The 21,582-nt window shown below is 38.0% G+C and overlaps 1 protein-coding gene across 1 annotated transcript in view; it reads left to right on the top strand.

The window, feature by feature from the left end:
• LOC115491052 (interleukin-6 receptor subunit beta-like) overlaps nucleotides 1–18,983 on the top strand; it is a 31,120-nt gene extending 12,137 nt beyond the window's left edge. The window contains exons 6-15 of the mRNA XM_072922104.1: nucleotides 426–567; nucleotides 728–810; nucleotides 1,678–1,888; nucleotides 3,871–4,029; nucleotides 5,081–5,203; nucleotides 5,758–5,910; nucleotides 8,639–8,782; nucleotides 10,690–10,786; nucleotides 12,770–12,833; nucleotides 16,862–18,983. Of these exons, the coding sequence (XP_072778205.1) occupies nucleotides 426–567; nucleotides 728–810; nucleotides 1,678–1,888; nucleotides 3,871–4,029; nucleotides 5,081–5,203; nucleotides 5,758–5,910; nucleotides 8,639–8,782; nucleotides 10,690–10,786; nucleotides 12,770–12,833; nucleotides 16,862–17,335 (1,650 nt within the window). The 3' untranslated portion in view covers nucleotides 17,336–18,983. The remainder of the gene's footprint in view (nucleotides 1–425; nucleotides 568–727; nucleotides 811–1,677; nucleotides 1,889–3,870; nucleotides 4,030–5,080; nucleotides 5,204–5,757; nucleotides 5,911–8,638; nucleotides 8,783–10,689; nucleotides 10,787–12,769; nucleotides 12,834–16,861) is intronic.
• The last annotated feature ends 2,599 nt before the right edge of the window (nucleotides 18,984–21,582 follow it).

Below are 21,582 nucleotides of genomic sequence, written 5' to 3'. Positions count from 1 at the left end.
GCAGCCACACATTCAATCCAGTCATGTTGTTTAAGACAACAGCCATGTAGGTCTATTCAGACATAATGACACTTCTAAAAATAAAGGCTTTTTTTAATGTTTAGCTTTCCCTTGTATTCTTGTTCTTGAGAATCCTAACAAGGTTTGGAATTAAATAAATTTTTATTTTTCAGTATATGTAATGTCTAATTGATTTTAAAAGTAATATTTAGACCAGCTTACTTACTGTCCTGAGTGAGCAGAACAAATTCATGAAAAAGAGGGTGTTGCCTTGAAAGAATGAAAATACCTTGACTAAAATGTGCAATAATTCATATTTGATGATCGGAACCTCTACTTTCAGCTGAGTCAGAAGACTAGTCTTAGGCTGAGAAAACAATACAATATAATGCTGTATTGCTGTTACTTTTTTTTTTTTTTTTTAGGTGGCTGTAGGAAGCGATGTTGTCAATGTCACCATTTCAAATTTAAATGCTATGTCTTCATACATTGTCCAGCTCAGATGCATAACCAAGGATGGTCTCAACTGTGTTTGCATCTGGAGCAAAGAGATTTTGGTCCCTCACAGTAAGTGAAATGTAGTTTCATCCTATTGATAGTAAGTATGAATGTAAAGGCTTTTCCAGATTCTGTGCGATATGGAATAGGATTTTCAGGTACTCCTGAAAATATGAACATCAGAATTGCTCATTTGAGTGCTGTCTCCATCTTTTTCCATGTTTACCAGAACTCATGAACAAGCCAAGAATATCATATAATGTAATCACACAAGTCTCTCCAGGAAGAAGAAGTGTCCTTCTGAAGTGGGAAGTAAGGTTCACTTTGAGTCTGGATACCTTCTGTTATGCATTCTATTTATTTCTTGCATTGCAGTGAAAAACAGACTTTCTTATTGTATTGAGTCTACACTTGATAAGCAAAAGACATTGGATATTGTATACTTGCTGCAGAATTCATTGCATCTGTATGCTGATGTCTTGGGTGGTAGAAACTAACAGAGAAAAATTATATCAATTTATAATCTTGAAAAATTACTAAAACTTCCCTTCTTTTCCAGGGAAAAATATCAGAAATAATCCTTGCAGAATTCACAGGCCTTCATGTATTAAATTTCTGTCTACATTGCAGTAATTTCCATTTCTGTGCACTCATTTTCCAAACACTTATTAAGATTAGTACAGTAAAATAATGAGTGAACTATCACCAGGAATTTCTACCAACGAATATTTAACACATTCCAAATTTGTAGCATAATTGCTAGCATTTGTCTTTAAAGATACTACATACCTTATCAAGTCCTAGAAGATGAGGATATCCAGAGGCATAAATTTCAATTAAACACCTCTCATTAACTTTCAAGTTCCTGAAAATGAGGGATATGTTCCACTGAAATGTAGAGAATGCTACAGCTGCTTCACTGCTGTTATTACTAATTGCATAACTAAGACCTCAATTAAGGAAATTTTGTCATCATGTCCTTAAATCCTCTCAATTTAAGAATACTCTTAATTTTAAGGAAATGCTTTTCTTTATTGATTCTTAATGACCTAATTAAAGTAGTATGATTTTATCCCCATCATTAGAGGCTACATTTTGTTTATAAAATTAAATTATTTTTGATTTTTGGCACGGAAAATAACAGCATTTATAGAATAATAATGTTTTTCCACTTGCTAGGTAGCACAAAGTGAGAATGTCCTTGGATATTTTGTTAATGTGGAAAGAATACCCAACAGTTGCAGCCACCTACCAAATCATATTTCTCTCAAAGACAGAAAAATTCTTTTTAATCTCTCCATGGCTGACTATAGAGTTAATATTTCTGCCTATAATGAAGCAGGAGAATCTCCACAAGCTATCTACATTGTCCCAGAATTCTCTGTAACAGGTATTTATACCTTACCATCTATTCACCATAATGGTGGGGATATTTTATGACCAATCTCTAAGGCTACTTTTTCATGGACTTTGGGACAGGGGAAATAATTTTCTTGAATATATATTAGGCTAATATTTTTACATACTAGAAGTCAGAATTGTTTCTTAAGAAGATACTTCAGGAGAAGTTAACAGATTAGCAATTTAATATTCATTTTAGCACTCACTCCTTTCTTTGTAAAGCTAGAGAAAGTACCATGTGTTGGGTCTACTTAGGAAAATGGTGGATTTTACATAGGAAAATAGTTTATGGATGGTCCTCAATATCAAGTAGGTGTCAGTGGTTTAAAAAAATTCACAGAACTATATGCAAGTCTAAGTTCTTGAGCTAAATAACTATTAAGAGACTTCCTACTGTCCTTTATTTCAGTATTACTCTAACTGGCACACAAGAAAAGGAATAGATAGTATATACATGTCACATTAGGATGTACATGTCACATTCTAATGAAGATGTAAGCTTTTCTGAGACATAAATAGACAATCTTTTAATTTAGGATTAAAACTTATTGTATAATGTCCTCCTTATAACATAAGCTAGTTTCATGTGTTACAGTCTTGAGGTGTATTTATTGCAATATATGAAGAACCTCTCTTACAAAGTAAGATATTCTAAATTCAGCTATAGCATTCAGAATAAAGAAGTGTGCAAGTACCCTTGTTGATCTTCCTACAGCTGCAAATGATTGCTTATCCAGAATTTTCTAGCACTCCCTTCATGCTGTTCTCCATTTCCTTGCAAAGAAGTAACAACTTGATTTTGCCCTTACGTTTCAGTCCCTTAGCTTTCTTCTGATAAAATTTATCTTACCAGTTCAAGCCAGTTTTTGACTGGCAATTAGTTGTCTACTGAACTCTGAACCTCTGAACCTCATGGCTCTCTCCAGATGCCTGTTTCTGTTTGATTGTACTTCACTGCGGCTTCTCTGTATCTATCATTAATTACTGAGAGGATACTTGCATTAAGTGCATTCTTAAGATAAAATCATTGAGTCTAACTTATGGCCTAACACTACCCTGTCAACTCAACTATGGTGCTAAAGCGACACATCCACTTTCTACTTAAACATCACCAGGGGCAGTAATTCCAGCACCGCCCTGCATGGCCCATATAAATGCAGAAACTCTCTCTCTATGAAGAAGTTCCTTCTAATGTCGAGCCTAAAGCTCCCCTGGCACAGTTTAACACTATGTCTCTTGTCCTATGGCTCATTGCCTGGGAGAAGAGACTGACTCCCCACATCCTCCTTTCAGGTAATTGTTGAGAGTGATAAGGTCTCCCCTGAGCCTCCTTTTCTCCAGGCTAAAAATCCTCAGCTGCCTCAGACAGCCCCAGGTCCCTCAGACAACTACAGCTCCTTCAGAATTAATTTGCCTTTCTTGTATTCATTTCCAGACAGGAAATAAAATGGAGAATGTTTATGTCTCTCACAAGGTCCACTTCTTACCTCAAAATGGCAGGTTGCCCTTCTCCTTCCTTAGTGTCAGGCAGAAGGCCTTTCCTACTTTGATAGCCTGTCTTCTAAAATGTAAAAAATTTAAAGATCCTTTCAGAAAATTCAAAATATATGAAATATGAGATCATCTAGGTATGATCTATCATTAGCCCCTTCTCCTCCACCCCTGCTCAGGCAAGCACTATCTGAGTTTCTCTATGTAGAGCAGCTCCTAGTGGGTCACAGGAGGTTATTCAGCAGCACCTGACATCTTTTTCCACACTAATCCTCAGACACCTCTGCAAAGTAGTAAATGCCAAGTTTCTTCTGTTGTAATACTATTGTAAACCTTACTATGAAAAGTATCAAGTCACTTGCTATGATAACTGCTTAATGAATAATCTTTTAAAAACAGAGCAAAAGGGAGAAAGAGAGAACAATAGGGGAGAAAATGGCTTTCCTGTTTATTGACCTTTAATTGTGTATTTGTTCACAGACTTGCCTGGTCAAATCCATGTCAAAAGCCAGGGAAGAAATGCAATTGTCACGTGGACTCCAGAATACAATCCAAAATGTTTTGTGGTTGACTGGGGCACCAGTAAAGAGAATATGAAAATGAAAATAATAACCATGGCTACCGGAAATTTTACATTAGGTAACAGTAACCACCACATCTCCTAGAGAAGCTCCCTTTCATTTCTTGATTATCTTTGGTTGGGCAGAGTAGGATTTTTGTTTTGTTTTTAAGAGCAGATTGAAGATCCATCCAGGTAAGTACAGATCTTAATATTTGTCTAGTACTGACTCGCCATCTAATGCTTAGCAACATTAAGGCAGATAAAGAGTTTTCATTGGGTTTTTCTGGATACTGTTCAGCAAGGAATGCAGCTAACTACTAGTACTAGTCTCTCCTTGCCCACATTACAGGCATTCCTATACATTACAGGCTTAAAAAAACCCTTTCATTTTGTACCTAGGTAAGCTTATATTTCAATATAAACTACTCTGTTACAGACTCCCTAAGATTAATTTCTATTTTTATACCAATGTCTACACTTGTCAATGCCTAAGTTCTTAACTCCAGTATTCTGATTACCATGAGACCGGTTTAAATCAGAGATTTCTTTATGGAACAGACATTGAAAATTTTGACTAAAATCATGTAGATAACTCTTGCAAAAGCCATTCAGCACTGTTTTTTATGTACAATAGAGAACATTTAGCTTCAGAGTTCTACGAATTCTTCTAGAGAGCTCACTGTTTACCTTTGTCCTTCTGCAACATCTGTAGTGCCACGTTGCGTCTAGGTTTTTTGCTTGGGTTTATATATTTTAGCTGAGTGGGAAATACCTATCCCTGAAACAAGATAACTACAATCATTTTAGCTCCTATTTTCTCCTTCAGCAGCTAAGGAGACTATACACAACTGTCAATCATAGGGAGACTATAAACACACCTGTCATCTTCTAAAAGAAAACCCATGTTTTGTCCTGTTCTGGCTTTAAAATAGTTTACATAAAGCATCTAGAGACACTGAAGAAGGATGTACATATTTTGTACTCAATAGAAAGCACTATACACTTTTGCTATGCTATGAGTCTCAGAAAGCAATAACTATACAGAAATCTATGAAGCTGTTACCTTTCCTCTTCTTTGTAATTTATAACTTTTCAGTAGATCTTGACATACCTTTATTTGTTTTCCAGATAATTTTCAGCCATATAAGTTGTACAAAATAATGGTACATGCATCTGATGTGTGTCAGTGTGAAAGTTTCATAAGACATGAAAAGACTTTTGGAGTGACCCACTTTTACTCCGTTGAAGGAGGTATTCCTCCCCTTTGTGTAACCAAACCCTCTATATTTCTTCTTGTTTCCTATTTGTAGCAATAGAAAGTAGACTACACAAAATTTCTTTTCCAGGTGACTGAGCAGCTTTCTCCAGTTAGCTTTGCCTTTATTTTCAGCAGTTATGTCCTGGCAGTGAACAACCTGAATGCTGTTCCTTACTGACATGTCCACAGAAATATTTTTATTATGTGTGACATTACCAAAAATAACAGAATGATGGTCTCAGACCCGTGTGGCTCAAATTTAAATTAAATAAGAGTTCCCAATCCCAATTTCATCATGTCTCATATTGCAAGTTGAAATGAGTATGGCTGTTGCTATTGGAGTAAAATATTCATAATGAGATAGTCACAATTTCTATCTACTTTGGTATTGTTTAAGGTGAGAGGTTTTTACTCTGTGGGACTTTGCCTTTCTCTTACACCCTTCCCATTGCATTTATAGCATCTGGAAATTGACAAGAACTCTCTTGGAAACAAATGTCCATTGCACAGGTATTGATGTAGTACTCAAATATCTGTTTTTTTCAAGTCCCGAGGACTGGTCCAACTAATGTGACAATTCTGAATATCACAAAGCATTCTGCACTTGTGAAGTGGACTGAAATAGCTGCAGAAGACCGTTTGGGCTTTCTCCAGGGATACAGGATCAGTTACACAGATTCATCAAGGAAAAAGTCTCCAGGTAAGTCACCACTGCCAGAACAAAGCAGAAGCTCAGGATCACAAAAGAAAAGCTTCATTCAGACCATTAAGTCTACTGAGTTATTTATGATTTCTGTACAAACTGAGTGCTCTGCTCTCAAAGGTCAGATCCTGGTTAGACTTTTAATGCTCTAGATGCTCCCATGAACACTTAGAATGCTCTAGTGTTTATCTCAAATTATTAAGGAAATTGCTACTTCCTTAAAAATTACATTTCTAAGACTACATCAGAATTATTTAGGAACTTAAAGGAAGACACACATTTTCACTATTACAATTTCAGTCACAACTCTTTTATGTTTCATTGTGCCTCATCCAAGCTTGAATCTGAGCCTTTTTATAAGATACAAGACACGCTACATTTCATTTTCAACTCAATTAACAGTTTTCATTTCTTACCTATTTCCAAAGACACCATTAAAAATTTAATTTTGGAAACATTTTATTAAATTGGTCGTTTTTATGTCTAAATTTGGATAACCTTAAAGGTCTTTTCCAACTTTAACAAACTACAAATGATGAAACTTCTACACATGAGAATAAATGTATGGCTATGAATTCAAACCACTTGAGTTTTCAATTTTAAAAATCCCCATATTATTTTGATAAAAATTTTCTTTCTGGTCTAGAGTGGAAATTCTCTTTGCCATAATGAATAATACATTAACTTTATATGTATTGGCTTTCAAATAAAATTGAAGACATGATAGGAAAGACAAATATCAAGTGACAAAGCTGACAAAGGGAGATAGTAAGAGTTTTATAATACACGTACACCTATGCCTTTAGAGAACCATAAAAAGTCTTCTGGAGATTCTATTCCACTTCAAATGACTATCTGAAATCATAAGAGGAAGCAGAATGGGAACAACCAGAACATATCTTTTCTTTCCCTCTGCCTTAACCAGTCAATACAGCAGTGACATGGCACCCAATTGCCATTTATTTCCAGGCAGGAAGTATAATTTTACTGGAAAATCTGAGGGAAGAAAGTCCATAGGCTACAGCATCACATCCCCTTCTGTGAAGATTTTAACTCCACACTGGCAAACTTGAGGAGTAATTTCTCCCCCAAAGGCATCCTTACAACATGGCAGTTTCTACATTATTCTGGCCAAGGGAAAAGTCACTGTACCATCAGAAAAGACAGGCTGAGCTGAAAGCCCCACAAAGCAGGTAAAGCAGAAAGCACAGCCCTATTTCTGTACTGAATGATGAGTAATAGCATTGGCACAAATCAAGCTAAGCAAACTACTGACAACTGGAGTGAGAGTTAAATGTATGATAAGGGCTAGTCCTCATGTTACCTCTTACAGTTGACATAAGAACAACTGTTCAGCATGTTAGATGTATTTTCCTCTCATGAAGTATAAACAGCCTTCTGCATTCATCACCTGTGATGGTTTAACCCTGGCTGGATACCAGAGTCATTGGATGCCAGAGCCACTCTATCACCTCTGCAAGTGGACAGGGGAGAGGAAATGTAACAAAACATTAATGGGTTGAGATAAGGACAAGAGACAATATGCATTACCACATGGGCAAAACAAACTTGACTTAGGGAAATTAATGGAATTTATTCCTAATGAAATTCAGATTAGAATAATGACAAGTAAAATTAACCTTTACAACACTTTTCTCCACCACTCCCTCCTTCCCCAGGCTCTAGCTCTTCCCCACCATCAGCACAGAGAGACACAGACTGGGAGTTACAGGTAGTTCATCACAGATTGTTTCTGACATTGCTCAGGGAGGAGAGGCCTTCTCCTGCTCCTGCATGGGTTGCCTCCCATGGGAGACAGCTCTCCATGAACTTCTCCAGCATGAGTCCATCCCATGGGCTACAGTTCTTTACCAACTGCTCCAGCATCCACAATGTTTACTTCCTATAGGATGAAGGCCTTCAGGCACAGCCTGCTCCAGTGTGGCTCCCCCACAGGATCACAAGTCCAACCAGCAAACCTGCTGCACTGTGGGCTCCTCTCTCCATGAGCGGGCAGGTTCCTGTAAGGACCCTGCTCCAGCACAGGCCTCCCATGGGTTCACAGCCCCCTCTCAGGCATCTGCCCGCTCTGGCCTGGGTCTCCTCCAGGGGCTGCAGGTGGATCTCTGCATCCTCCTGGATGTCCATGGGCTGCAGGGCCACAGCTGCCTCACCGTGGTCTCACCATGGGCTGAAGGGGAACCTCAGCTCCGGAGCCTGGAGTGCCTTCTGTCCCTCCTTCACAACAGCAGGGCTGTTCCTCTCACATATTGTCACCCTGCTCTTCTCTGGCTGCAATTACATTTGCAGAGTAACTTTTTTCCTTCTTAAATCTGTTATCACAGAGCCATTTCTAACTGGTTCAGCCTTGGCCAGAAGCACATCCATCCTGGGGCCAGAGGGATTGGCTCTGTTGGACATGGGAAGCTTCTGGCAGCTTCTCACAGAAGCCAACCCTGTAGCACCCCTGCTACCAAAACTTGGCCATACAAACCCAATACAGCCTTGGTGTGTTAAAAGCTCATGCTTTTAACCTCTGGATTTAAAATGTAGATAAATATTTTGGAGAAATCTTGTACCTACCCAAAGAACATCTGTACAGCCTGGTTTCCTCCAGATGAGGATCAGGGGACTGAAATTGTGCCATTTGCCCAGTCAGCTATGCTGATACATGCTCAGACCTGAGAGTTCATCCAATTATCTCCTAAAACCTCTTGTGTTTCAGCTGTTACTCTCAATGCTTCTGTCACAAGTTACCATCTTACTGGACTGAAGGAAAAGACCACCTATCGTGTGCAGATTTCAGGATTCACTAATGCTGGAGAAGGACCTCTGACTCTTTCACAGCCTTTCAGCACTCCAAAATATGGTACTGTGGAACCTCTGTGCATCTCCATTACCCGGCATGAATTTCTGTTTTATATTCTCTCAATGTTCACTCACAAGGTTTATTATTCAATCCTCAGTTACTGAGAGCAAACACAAAAAAATTGTTCCTCTGCAAAAGGTAAACTTTGTGTCACAGAACAAAGTATTTCATTATATACCTGTATATTACCTGTATTTCATTACCTAGTATACAGGGAATTTATCTAGGATTCTTCATCTCTGAAACCTTTTCAACATTTTTGTGCTAGCTATGTGCACATATCTTTATTTATTGGTAATTACTGTCTAGATTTCAGCAGATGAAATTTTTGCCTGTGACTAGTAATGCTCAATCATTTGTTTTTGGCAAAATCCTGAGTAGTCATGTAAAGTTAGCTTCCTGAGCCATTAACTGCAAAAATGAAAGATTAAGTATCTTTCAATTGCTCCTAGGGTGGGTGAACACTAGTCAAAGTATCCTTTGTTTTCTGATAATTTAAGTCCATTTTAAGTAATAGGTCCTTTAGGTCAGTAAGAAAAGTTTGCCTTTCTCAGAGGTGTCTGGATAGGTTAAGACCAATATAATTGCATTTAAAAAGTTAAAAAAACTTAAAATCATGTAAGGTTGGCTAAACTTAGTCTTTCAAACATTTTTAACCTCATAAGTTAAACTAAAGCTAACACTGCAACAGACATTTTTTTCATTTGACCACAGCTTCCCTTAATGACGGTTTCTAAATAGAAAAATAATAGAACATGCTAAGATGGTATCAGTAACCTGTGATATTCAGAAACAGAAGTATGCAAATGGTTTCTCCCCACTGCAGCTTTTTTGTATTAAGTGAAGGAGGTATAAAACCATACAGCTGAATAGTAAAAAATGTACAGCAGAGATTAAAATAAAATAGAAATTTAAAATCTTCCTTGAAATCAACAGGATTTGCACCCCTCCTCCCCCCACTGAAAACTTTCTCCTGTCAACACAAAATATTAAAGTATCTCCCTGGAGCTTTTCTTCAGGACTCTATTTCACTCATCCTACCAAATATATATTTGGAAATCATTCAATTTTTCACTAAAGTAACAAAAATTCAGAGTGAAATTAACACAACATTTTAAAAATTTGAGTAATTACACTGACTTTAAACATTACATTTACTATTTTTGCTATTCCCAAACATTTCATAGGTTATTTAATCCATTCGAAGTATCTCAGGTTTCTTTGATATAGAAAGCAAATTTGCAAAGCAATTTGCAGCTTTCCAAATTAGTTTTGAACTTTAGGTAGCTGTTTGGTAAAAAAAAAATACTATTGTTTGGGGATGGAAAAGAAAAAGCAAGTGCCCTTTTTTTGCAAATATGATTTGTCAATATCAGTAACACAATCATGAGCTGACCAAGTGTCAGGAAAACAGGGGCAGACTCTTTTCTGCGGTGCCCAATGACACAACAAGAAGGAATGAGCATAAACTGAAACACAGGAATTTCCACCTGAACATGAAGAACTTCCTTACTGTGAGGGTGATAGAGTACAGGAATAGATTGCCCATAGAGGCTGGGGAGTCTTCTTCCCTAGAGATACTCAAAACCTGCATGGATGCAATCCTGTCTCACCCGCTTTAGGTGAACCTGCTTTAGCAGGGGATTAGAACAGATGATCTTCAGAGGTGCCTTCCAATCCCAACCATTCTGTGATTCTATGATACCTAGATATCTTAAAAATACAAACCTGAAAAGCTCACATGCCCCTGAGAATACCAGCTTTAGTTTTAACTAGATTTTACTTACATTCCAGGACACATGCAAAGCTGGCTTTAACTTCTAGTTGAATATTTCTCTCATGAACTTAAATAGGTCTTCCTGTACTTAACACCATAAGTCTGATTCAAGCTTTCTGTTTCCCATCAGATAAAGGAGAACTTGAAGGTTTTGTGATTGGTCTTTGTTTCAGCATGATACTCATTCTGGTTTTTGCACCTCTCACTTGTTCTCTGGTGATTAAAAGGTAAGAACACAATATCAACTGGAGTTGTTAGCAGCACTCTTGTTTTGCTTAGCTCTGAGTTTCACAACAGTGGGCCTTTTTTGTCATTAAAGTCAACGTAACTCAAAAAATGCACAACACGAAAGCCACCACAGTAATCTCACAGTGAGAGCACTTACAAGCCACTATAAGCTGATTAAAATGGTAAAACAAGTTGGTAAAAAAATCTATACTCTTTAGATTTTGATTCCTTTATCTGATTACATCCTGTCACAAACATGCTTAGAAAGAGCCAGGACCATTTCTCACATTGGGATATATGCTTTAGATTTATAGATAAAGCATGCATTTTATTATTTTTATCTAAGATGTTTCTTGCAAACACATTTGGGTATTATTTATGAAGTATGAATATTTATGAAGAATTTATGAAGTATGCATATAAGTTCATAATGACAAGAAGCAATATATGAATGAGTAGGAACAAGAGATAATAACAAGGTGCCTATAATATCTGGCAGTGGTCCTCTTATTTGATGAAAAATTATTTTCTGTAATATTAAAGTATTCATCCCCACTTAACAATCTGAAGTACAGTATCAGGGACATATACTATGACTAAAAGGTTTGCATAGTAATGGGTTCTAATAATAATTTTCTGACAAACCTAATTTCATACAGCCACTCATGTTACTATTTAGTGTCCTAGAATGCTACCTTCCCTTTTTCTCCTCTTCACAAAGCACCAGCTTCAGAAGCTGAAAGCACAGCTGCTGAAGGACAGATGGCACAGCCTGTGGCTTATGAGCCACACAGCATGACATAGCTTGCTTTAGCTTTAAACTCTTGTCCTTGCCTCTGGGAAACAGACTCTGCATTTTCAGATTGTATTTTAAGTTGCGCTGTGTCTGATACAACAGTTTTGACAGGAACTTCTGGGACCTGCCTAGTTTTGACCTATAGGAAACTTTGTTGTGTTCAACATAAGATCACACTTCATTGTCTGGGCCCAATAGGAAAGAGGAAAGGGGAAATGAAAAAACAAACCAGGAAACAACCAGGCAGCACACAGGAGCCCAGTGTAGCACTACAAAATAGTGCTTAAATTTGTATATTTGTAGTAATATTGAACCCTTTGAACTGAGATAAACGGCCCCAGTGATGTCTTCATCTCAATTGCCTTCTTGATTTGCAAGAAAGGAGTCACCAGCCAGTCAAACACCCATCTTCACAGGATCAGCAGGAGATTCAGTAACTTTACAGCCACAGTCTTCACTCCAACCACAGCCTAAGCAGAGGCAAAGTACCCTAAAGCTAATGAAGTCTAGCTTTAATTTCAAAATTGAAAAATACTGAAGCCAACACTAAGACAGAGCGATGGACTACCTAAACTCTCAGCCTCTCTTACAGCTTTGTTGAGGCTTTTTTTATGGAGTTGAGATACTGTTTGCAATAGCTCCCAGAATGAGCCAAACTCAAAACAATCAGGAAAGAGCAGGAGTTGTGTTTCCTTAGAGCTTCCTCCAGACTACCAGTACCATTGCACAGGGGCTGAATGCAACCGTATCTTGGTCTTTGTTTTCAGGGGAAAGGAAACTTTTAAATCAAAGCCCAGGAGCAAATACTTACTGAAACAAGCTTCATCCTCTATGTCCCAAAGCCCTCAAGGAAGATGGAGATTTTGTGGAAATAATAACAAATTAGATGTATAGAAATGTTAGATATATAGATTAAATGTACAGAAAGAGACAACATTGCCAGCACTTGCACAGCTCCTTTGTCATTAAACAAGGATGATAACCATCATTAACTCAATATTTCAGTGTAGACTATCAAGTTTGGTCTTCAGCTTTTAATTAGCATTATGCTTAAATGTCTCTGTAGAACACCTTTTTTTTATGGTTACAAAATGTTAATCTGTTATGTATGAAGATTAATTAATTTAAATGTACAGGAAATGTCAGTCATCGAACCTGATGTTAAATATAAAATACTTATTTACAGGCTGAAAACATCATACTGGCACAGTGTACCCACCCCAGGAAACAGCACTGCACTCCAAGATATGGTAAGTACTCTTCTGACAGCATAAAAAAATACACAGGGGAGATCTTTGATAAATTTATAATGCTAGTTATCTGTCCTTTCACACTTGACTCTAGAAAATAGTCTAATATCAACTGCTTGGAAGCCAGAGTAATATTCGAAATATAGGATGGGGGATAGTTTCTATTTAGGCCTAGGCTATATAGATTTTAAAATTTAATAATGGTCTCAGACTTTTTTTGAGTACATTGTAAATAATTTTTAAATACATGATCCTTAAAAGAACAAATCAAAGCTGAATGGAGGTAGATGGAGTCTAAAAGAAATTCAGTTTTTATATCCAGTCAGTTTTCGCCAACTCAAACTGATTATGAAGGAAGTACAAGTTTTTCAAAATATAAAGTAGTGAATTGTGGCCTAATTCCAGAGAAGTATTATGACAGAGGCCATGTAACATGGTGTTTTCTGAAGTCTGCTCCTCAGTCCCTGCTTGCCTCCAAAACAATCAAGGGGCTCTGATTGGCAGCTGGGAGCTGTCTGAGGAGCACCAACCGGTCAACAGGCAACAAGGTTCAGCAGCATGTTCACATCTTGCCCACAGCTTTCCCATATGTTTTGGTAAGTATACCTGAATTTCAGCACAAAATAAGCAGGAAAATCAGCTGTTAGGAAAAAATACAGCTATTACAATCAGCTGCTGGAGACCACATTATCCACTTTTGCCTATTAGTAGACTTATTTGTTTCTTCCCCTTTTTGCCTTCCCCCTTTTAACAAGATTTCTACTGCAGTTTTGGTGACATCTGATACTAAAAGTCCTCCTTTTAGAACACCTAAGTTTATCTCTTAAGTCTCAGACCACCTATGATTGTGTTTTTGTAGCAAGAATTAGCAGTTTTCCTTTTTAAATCTCTTTTTCTGGAAGACTTGAACTTAATTTGGCACTGGACAATCTAGTTGTTTCTCTCATGAAATTTAACAAGGAGGCTTCTATCTCATCAAATTTTGGGCATTGGCTAGTAGGCATCTACTGTCCAGAACTGTGATACAGAGTGAAGTAATAGAAACGATATTTCAGAAAACCCTGATAGTCTGCTGATAATCAGAAGTTTTGCTGAAAATCAGCATTGTTTCCTGCAACAGAGCAAGCATGAATTTTCATATTTCAGATGAGGACTTCCTCGCTTGCTTTCTTCCTTTCTTCCACCTAAATGTAGATAGAGAAGTGATGAGTTCAGAGCTAGTCATCAGGTAGCCATTTTGCAATGAAGAATTGCAAATGAAGTATGCTGAGACTGCATGCTACAGAAAGAACAAATAAGTTTTATGAACCACAGTGCCATTTTGACATAAAATGCTTAAAAATAAAATATATTAATTTAAAATGCCTTTAACTTTTCCTGCAGAGGTAAAGTAACTATCAAAGAAAATTAAGTCTGTATTAACTATGCCTGGTAGAGAATATTGTAACATTGATAACATGTAAGACACAGAAATACCAGATACCAGATAATGGTTTGGGAGAAAGCAGAAAAAGCACTATGTCAGGAGACAGTACAATAAACAGTTTACCAGACATATTGTCTAGAAGTAATTTGGTATTCTGAACAATTAATGAACTGTGGAGAAAGATATTCCCCAAATAGGCATGGCAAAACAGGAGCAGGGAGCAAATCCTGCTACATTCTGTACATTCACTTGATTTCTAGTTGTTCCAAGACTGAACCATGTCAGTTTAGTTGAGCAACTTAGCAACTCTCAAAAAAAAAAAAAAAAAAAAAAAATCAAAAAAAGGCAGCAAGACAACTTGTTGTCCAGAAAGAGGATCACTTAGCAAAATATAAGTCAATCATACATCCCATGGTACAGAGCAGCAGGAGGAACTGAAGACACTCTCATTACAGAGACCAGGAAAATGAGCTATGAGGAACTAAAATGTCAGTCAGTCATCCAAACTGAACTATGGGGAACTAAAATGAAAGTGAATTATGAGGAACTAAAATATCAGTCACCGAAACTAGTCTCCTCTTCTTCACATATAGCCAAGATTCTTCTAAGATACTTCTTCTTCTTCACTTATTGCCTCTTTCAGACAGAATCCTAGCATTGCTATGTTGTTTGGAAAAGACCCCCATGGTCATCAATTCTAACCATTGAACAGCACCACTCTGCTCACCACTAATCCATGTCTCCAGGTGACACATGTAGACTTTTCCAAACACTTTCAAGGATGGTGAATCCACCACATCCCTGGTGGGATCACCACGCCTGACCACCCTTTTAGAGAAGGAATTCTTCCTAATATCCAATCTAGACCTTTCCTGGTGCAACTTGGGGCCATATCCTCTCATCCTGTCACTTGTTACTTAGGCAAAGGGACCAACTCCCACCTGGCTACATCCTATTTTCAGGCAGTTGTAGGGAGCGATAAGGTTCCCCCCGAGCCTCCCTTCCTCCAGGATAAACACGCCCAGCTCCCTCAGCCACTCCACATTGGACTTGTGCTCCAGACCCTTCCACAGCTCTGATGCCCTTCTCTGGACATGTCTGAGTATCTCAACATCCTCTCTAAACTGAGGGGCCCAGAACTGAACACAAGTTTTGAGGTGTGGCCTCACCCATGCCAAGTACAAGGGGACAATCCCTGCCCTGGTCTTGCTGGCCACACCATTGCTGATCCAGGCCAGGATGCCATTGGCCTTCTTGGCCACCTGGGCACACCCTGGCTCATGTTCAGCTGCTGTCACCAGCACCCCCAGGTCCTTTCCTGTCACTCTGCCCCAGCCTGTGGAGCTGCCTGGGGCTGTTGTGACCCAAGGAGAGGACCTGGCACTGGGCCTTGTTGAACCTCACACCATTGGCCTCAGCCCATGATCCAGCCTGCCCTGATCCCTCTGCAGAGCCTTCCTGCCCTCCAGCAGATCAACACTCTCACCCAGTTTGGTGTCACCTGCAAACCGCCTGAGGGTGCATACCATGAGATCATTGGTGAAGATACTAAACAGGACTGGCCCCAGTACTGAGCTCTGGGGAACAGCGCTGGTGACTGAACACCAGATGGATGTAATTCTGCTCACCACCAGTCTCTGGGCCTGGCCATCCAGGCAGTTTTTTACCCAGTGAACAGTGTAACTGCCCAAGCCAGGAGCAGCCAGTTTATCCAGGAGAATTCTGTGGGAAATGGTATCACAGGCTTTGCTAAAGTCCAGGTAGACATAAAACCTATTTTAGATTTGGTAGCTTTGGAATTTGGGCTACTCCTCCTAAAAAAATATGATAATGAACATACATATCATTCAGATCTTTATTCAAAACAAGGCAGAAGTTAACCATGCAGTGACGTCAACTTATCCCATTACAAGAGAAAAAGAGAGATATTTTATTTGGTATTGCTGAGACTTCATTGAACAACATTCTCGTTTCTTGGTCAGATCACAACTTATGAGAAGAAAGAAAATAAAAAACAATGCACACTTACTTATTTATTGCAAAAAAAGCTGCGTTTAAACAAGTTTAGAGCATTTGGGGGCAGGCAGGGTGGGGAAGAAAGAAAAAATGTAACAGCTCTACCAGCCTGCCCATCATTTAAAAAACATTATGTCAAACACAGAACAATCTAAGAGGAAAATAAGGAAGCTTGGTGTTACCAACTGTTCTCCATTTAAACATCCAGAATTTGCAAAAACCTTGTTACCCTAGGTATACCCAGATCACAAACTTCATGGCATGAAGTTTAATAACAAACTGTTCATAGCAGCTGACAGCTTAATCTTGTCTGGCTGCTGTTCAAGTTGCTGGCTTTTTATAGGAATATATTTGCTAAATTTTTTGAAAGCTGTGTTCTCAGAACATCATGAGGTTTACATTTTATCATCACTACTTTTGTTCCCAAGTAAACACAAAAGAAAAGCAAGAAAAAACTGATTAAATACTATGGGACTGGAGAAGATGATCCTTTAAATTAGGTATTTTCAGTCATATTTCTAAAACCAAAGACGAGCTAAAATTGATTAATTAGCATATTATTCTTTTCTCTTGCTTTGTCTCACAGACTAATTGGAAACCTCTTTCAAGGTCACTGCTTCAGGCCCTGTCAGACAATGATACCACCAGCCTTTTTGTCATAGAGCATGAGTCAAAGGTTTCTCTGACGCTTGACCTCTCCACAGAGGTTGGAGAAGACAAGCATAACACCTGCCAGTCAGAAAAACCTAGCAATAACATAGATGTGAGCCTGAGGCATGAAGAAATCCCTGCAGAAGCAGTTACAAGTGAAGAAGACGCCATTCCCACGGAAGTAGCATTCTTGAGTGACTATGCCAGCATGGAGTTTAGTCAGAAAGCCCTGATGAGTCTGGCAGTGAGCACACCTGAAAGAGCTGCTCATCCTCATCTGAAAATGGAACTAAGCAGTAAGCCAGCAAAAACTGTGCAGAAGGTTTTGTTTGCTTCCCAGGACTACCTCAAACAAAGCCAGGTGGTACGTCTGCCATCTGGACCAAATTTCATGGGACAAGTCAATTAAACCTGAAGCATCTTCTTTATTTTCCTTACCATAAAATGAAGTTCCAAATCTTTTTCTTCTGTGGAGTCACTAGGACTTTATGGGACAGGGAGCTTGTGACAATAGTTATTTCCACTACAGTAAGTTTCCTGGGAAAAATAGATAGATTGTATTATTAGATTAGCTGTTTCACCACAGCCATCCAGTGGAAAGTCCCACCATCTTCACACAGGCAAAACTTTTAGGAACTTACATTTAAAAATATTTCAGTAAAGTACCTCTTGCTTGGTATTTTGTTCCAGGGCATTCAGGAGCCATTCAAGGCTTCCACTCTAAGCACAATGTCATTGTAGATATCAGGAAACTTCTCCACTCACTATGACTAACTTCAGATCCGATTTTCAGATCAAGTAAGTTCTTCACCAAAAAAACTTCCAGCAAAAGTATCTACCACTTCAAAGAAGATCTCCAGTTGGTCAAAGCTGGTCACAGAAATTAGTGAAAATCTCTCAGACTAGGAATCCAAAGTTTGCTTATTGATCTATGTAAAACACCATTAGCGCTTTTCATTCTAGAACTTTACAACTTTAATAATTTAATCAGATAAATAGTGCTGTGTAAGTGAAGATGATAATAAGTTTCATTAAGAATATTGAAGATGTTATTGTATTAAATTAAGGCTATTTCCTCCTACAACTATCTACACATTAAGAAAAACCCATCCATCATTTGTGATGAGGTGTAGTTGCAGATATGTTTTTACACTGCAATGACAATAACTGTTAAACTGGAATAGAGGGGATAAAAGAATCTTCCTCAATATGCTTTCTATGCAACTCCATCATGTATCTCCACAATGCAAGGAGTCAATTTTCAGGCTTATGAGAATTTCTCAGTCATGAACTCTCCAAGCATTAATGGTCTGCACTTATTGTAGAAGACACAGTTTATTGTTGTTGTCTCGAGTTTAAGGAGCACTTTGTAAAAATTTCTTTGTGGAGAAAGAAATCGATAACTGTATCGTAAGCACCAGAGAATCCATAGATGGATATTTAAAAAAAAAATCTCATTAAAAGTGAAGAATGATTGGCATTCACACAAATATTTCCACTCATACTAGGCAGTATGAATTATACAATAGCCATGCTTCAAAAACTCAGAGAAATTCCACACCTCCACTTCATTGATTTAGTGAGAATCCATAACAAAACATAGCTTATTAATTTTCCTCATTTATGTTCACTCTCTCTTTAGCTACATCTCTCTATATCTGTTAAGACTGCAAGGAACTAACCTGTATTTCACTGTAGGTTGTGCACTGTATTTTTGCTTAGCACCTAAATTTCATTGTTCTCCCACAAAGCAAAGTGCACTCGTATCTGTTAAATTAAAATTGAAACAAAGGGGTAAGAGAAGCACTCCCTAGAGATCACACAATTTTGGACAGTCTTTTAAATATCTTTATTTTTTTGAACTTTAATATGTGATTTTACCTGATTTGAATTTAAGAGAATGCAAATGATCCTGCAATTAGTGAAGCTATTTTTACTTGTAATATCAAGTTGAGGTATTGAAATGCTGTCACAGACAATGAAGTTCTGATATATAATCTTTATAAAGTGTCATAATTTGTTCCTCTCCAGAATATAAGGATTATCCATGATCGTTACTTACAGTATTTCTTTCATTTCTGGTCAAAGAAACTTATTTTCTTGGTGCATACCTTCAATAGCTTTATTCATCCCCGTAAATACCAAATTCTTCTTTTCTTACTCTGCATCTAACAAACCAATACTTATTTTTCTGTTATGGATAAAATATATATATAGTAAGTTGAACCAAATCAAAGGCTTGCAAGTATTTTCAGTATATGAAACAGTCTTGATATATGAAACTCAACAGACAGCTTGAGCTTTTAACCTGGTGATTATCAGCTGCACTCTACTAGCCATTGTCTGACATCTTGCTATAGAAAATTCATATAGCAGGAGAGTTGTACTAGAAGCATCCATGGATATTAAATAGAAGGTATAGATGTATTCTATTTTCAGTTATAAAGTTCACAATGTATGTAATTCTTAGTTGATCTCATTAGAGCAAATTTACACAATGGCCATAAACAGTACTTTTGGGAGAATAAGAGATACATGAAAAATCCTGGTGTGGAGATTAGGAATAAATTCAAAACTCATCCCATCATGATGTATGCTTTGAGAGCAAGGAAAGAACCTTTTATGTGGACAGAAATAGAAAAATATGTTTGCTAAATAGTTTCATGCAGCCAAAAAGGGGGTTTAGTTGGAATTAATGTACTTACTCTGGGACACAGGATTAGGAGACATACTAGGCTCAGGTCTTCAGGTTAGGAAAAAATAGATGTCTGTGGTATGTCTTTTGGTTGACTGTCCTGTGGTGATTTTTAGTTCAGTTAGAAGAGTCCTACAACAATAATCTCATTGTACTCCCTGACCTCTTCAGGCAGTTTAAAAAGCTGTGTGCATATACTGGTGTATAGTGACTGCAGAAACCTTCTTACACAAATAAACATGTAAGATAGTTTATTCCATGTGAGTTTATTCCATGTGCTATAGTACTGTTCAAGTGGTTAATGTAGTGTTCTTAGCATCAATATTCTTAGCTTTAATATATGTTGTGTTGAGTGAAATTGTAGATATGAAGGCTCAGGACCACAAAAGACAATTAAATTTTTGCTGTTTTTTTACTGTCAGCATAGCTCTGGATGATCACTGTCAGCATTAGTGAGAATTTAGACATGATAAAAGCTTAGACAACTGCAGACCTGGAAGCACATCATCATCGTGATTTATAGCATGGGATATCATACTGCAAGGCTGCAGTACTTTAGCATTCCGTATTTACAAAGAAAGGAAAGTAATACTCCGTCTCTAATACAGCACAAAGCTAGGTTAGTACACATGCATTTTTCTGGTATCCAGAGTAGATGTTTTTTTCTTGCATGGACATGAGGACTTTTTATTATTTTTGATTTTTTATTTTATTTTTAATTTAGTGCTTAAAGTCAGACTACAGTGCAGTAGTTAATTCTCTGAGAATTAACACTGTGTCAGAGAGAAAACAAACAAGTACTCACTCTGGAAGAGGAGATTGCAGCAACCACAATATTGTAGAGTTTTATTCTGTATTAGTTAACAAGTGAATAATAATATCTACAAATTCCCTCAGAATCTAAGCCTTTAATCTTAGACCCTTAACCCTTAGGGCCGCTTTTATGGCACAGTAGTATCTGCACTTGAGCAGAGCTGTCTGGAAAGCAAAGAACACAGGGGTGTCCTGCCAAGTCAACTACAATTATTGCTACAAAAATTGTCAAATAATGAAGCACTTCATGAAAGACCTCTGGTTACAGAAGGTACTCTTGACTTGGTGTCACAGGCTCTTGGCATGCCTGTTTCTCTCTCTCAATGGCCCTGTGTGTCTGCTGCCTGAATGAGGTTAAATGTCTTCTAGTACAATGTCGATGGAATTTGTATGAAGCTGGGTAATAAAACTTGTGACAGCTTACACCACTCACTTCTGAGCACTGTTTGTAGAAGACTGCTAAGACAAATCACTCCATGCCAGTGGTGTTGGGATGGGAATAATCTTATCTTCATACCTATTTCAATTCTACAGAAGCACCAGCTTGATAATAAAACTGAAAACAACCTGCTGTGCTAGAAATGGTCATTCCCATTACCCATCCTCAGAGACCCCTCCAGTGCTTCACCGAATCATGGGATCACTGAGGTTGGAAAAGACCTTTAGGATTGAGTACAAGTGCAAACCTAACACTGCCAAGCCTACCACTAAACTATGTCCTTAAGTGCCTCCTGGGATGGTGACTTAACCAGTTCCCTGGCTAGTGTGTTCCAAGGCTTGGCCACTCTTCCTGTGAAGAAATGTTTCCAGCTATTCAATCTAAACCTCTCCTGGTGCAACTTGGGGCCATATCCTCTCATCCTGTCACTTGTTACCTGCGATTATATACTGACCCTCATCTCACTGCAACATCCTTTCAGGCAGGTGTAGAGAGTGATAAGATCCCTTCCCTGAGCCTCCTTCTCTCCAGCCTAAACATCCCTAGCTCCTTCAGCCATCTCTTGTAAGACCTATGCTCTAATTTCCTTCCACAAAGCTAACCCCAAGCAAACAGGGCTTATTACTTACCAGGAAGGAAGTAATCTGAATTTGTTGAAGTGGTAGACACAGGAAGGACAAAGAAAAGTCCGAAGAATGACGGGCAAAGC

The sequence above is a fragment of the Taeniopygia guttata genome, chromosome Z, assembly GCF_048771995.1.
Source record: "Taeniopygia guttata chromosome Z, bTaeGut7.mat, whole genome shotgun sequence".
Lineage (NCBI taxonomy): Eukaryota > Metazoa > Chordata > Aves > Passeriformes > Estrildidae > Taeniopygia > Taeniopygia guttata.
This window is presented reverse-complemented; position numbering and strand designations above follow the sequence as displayed.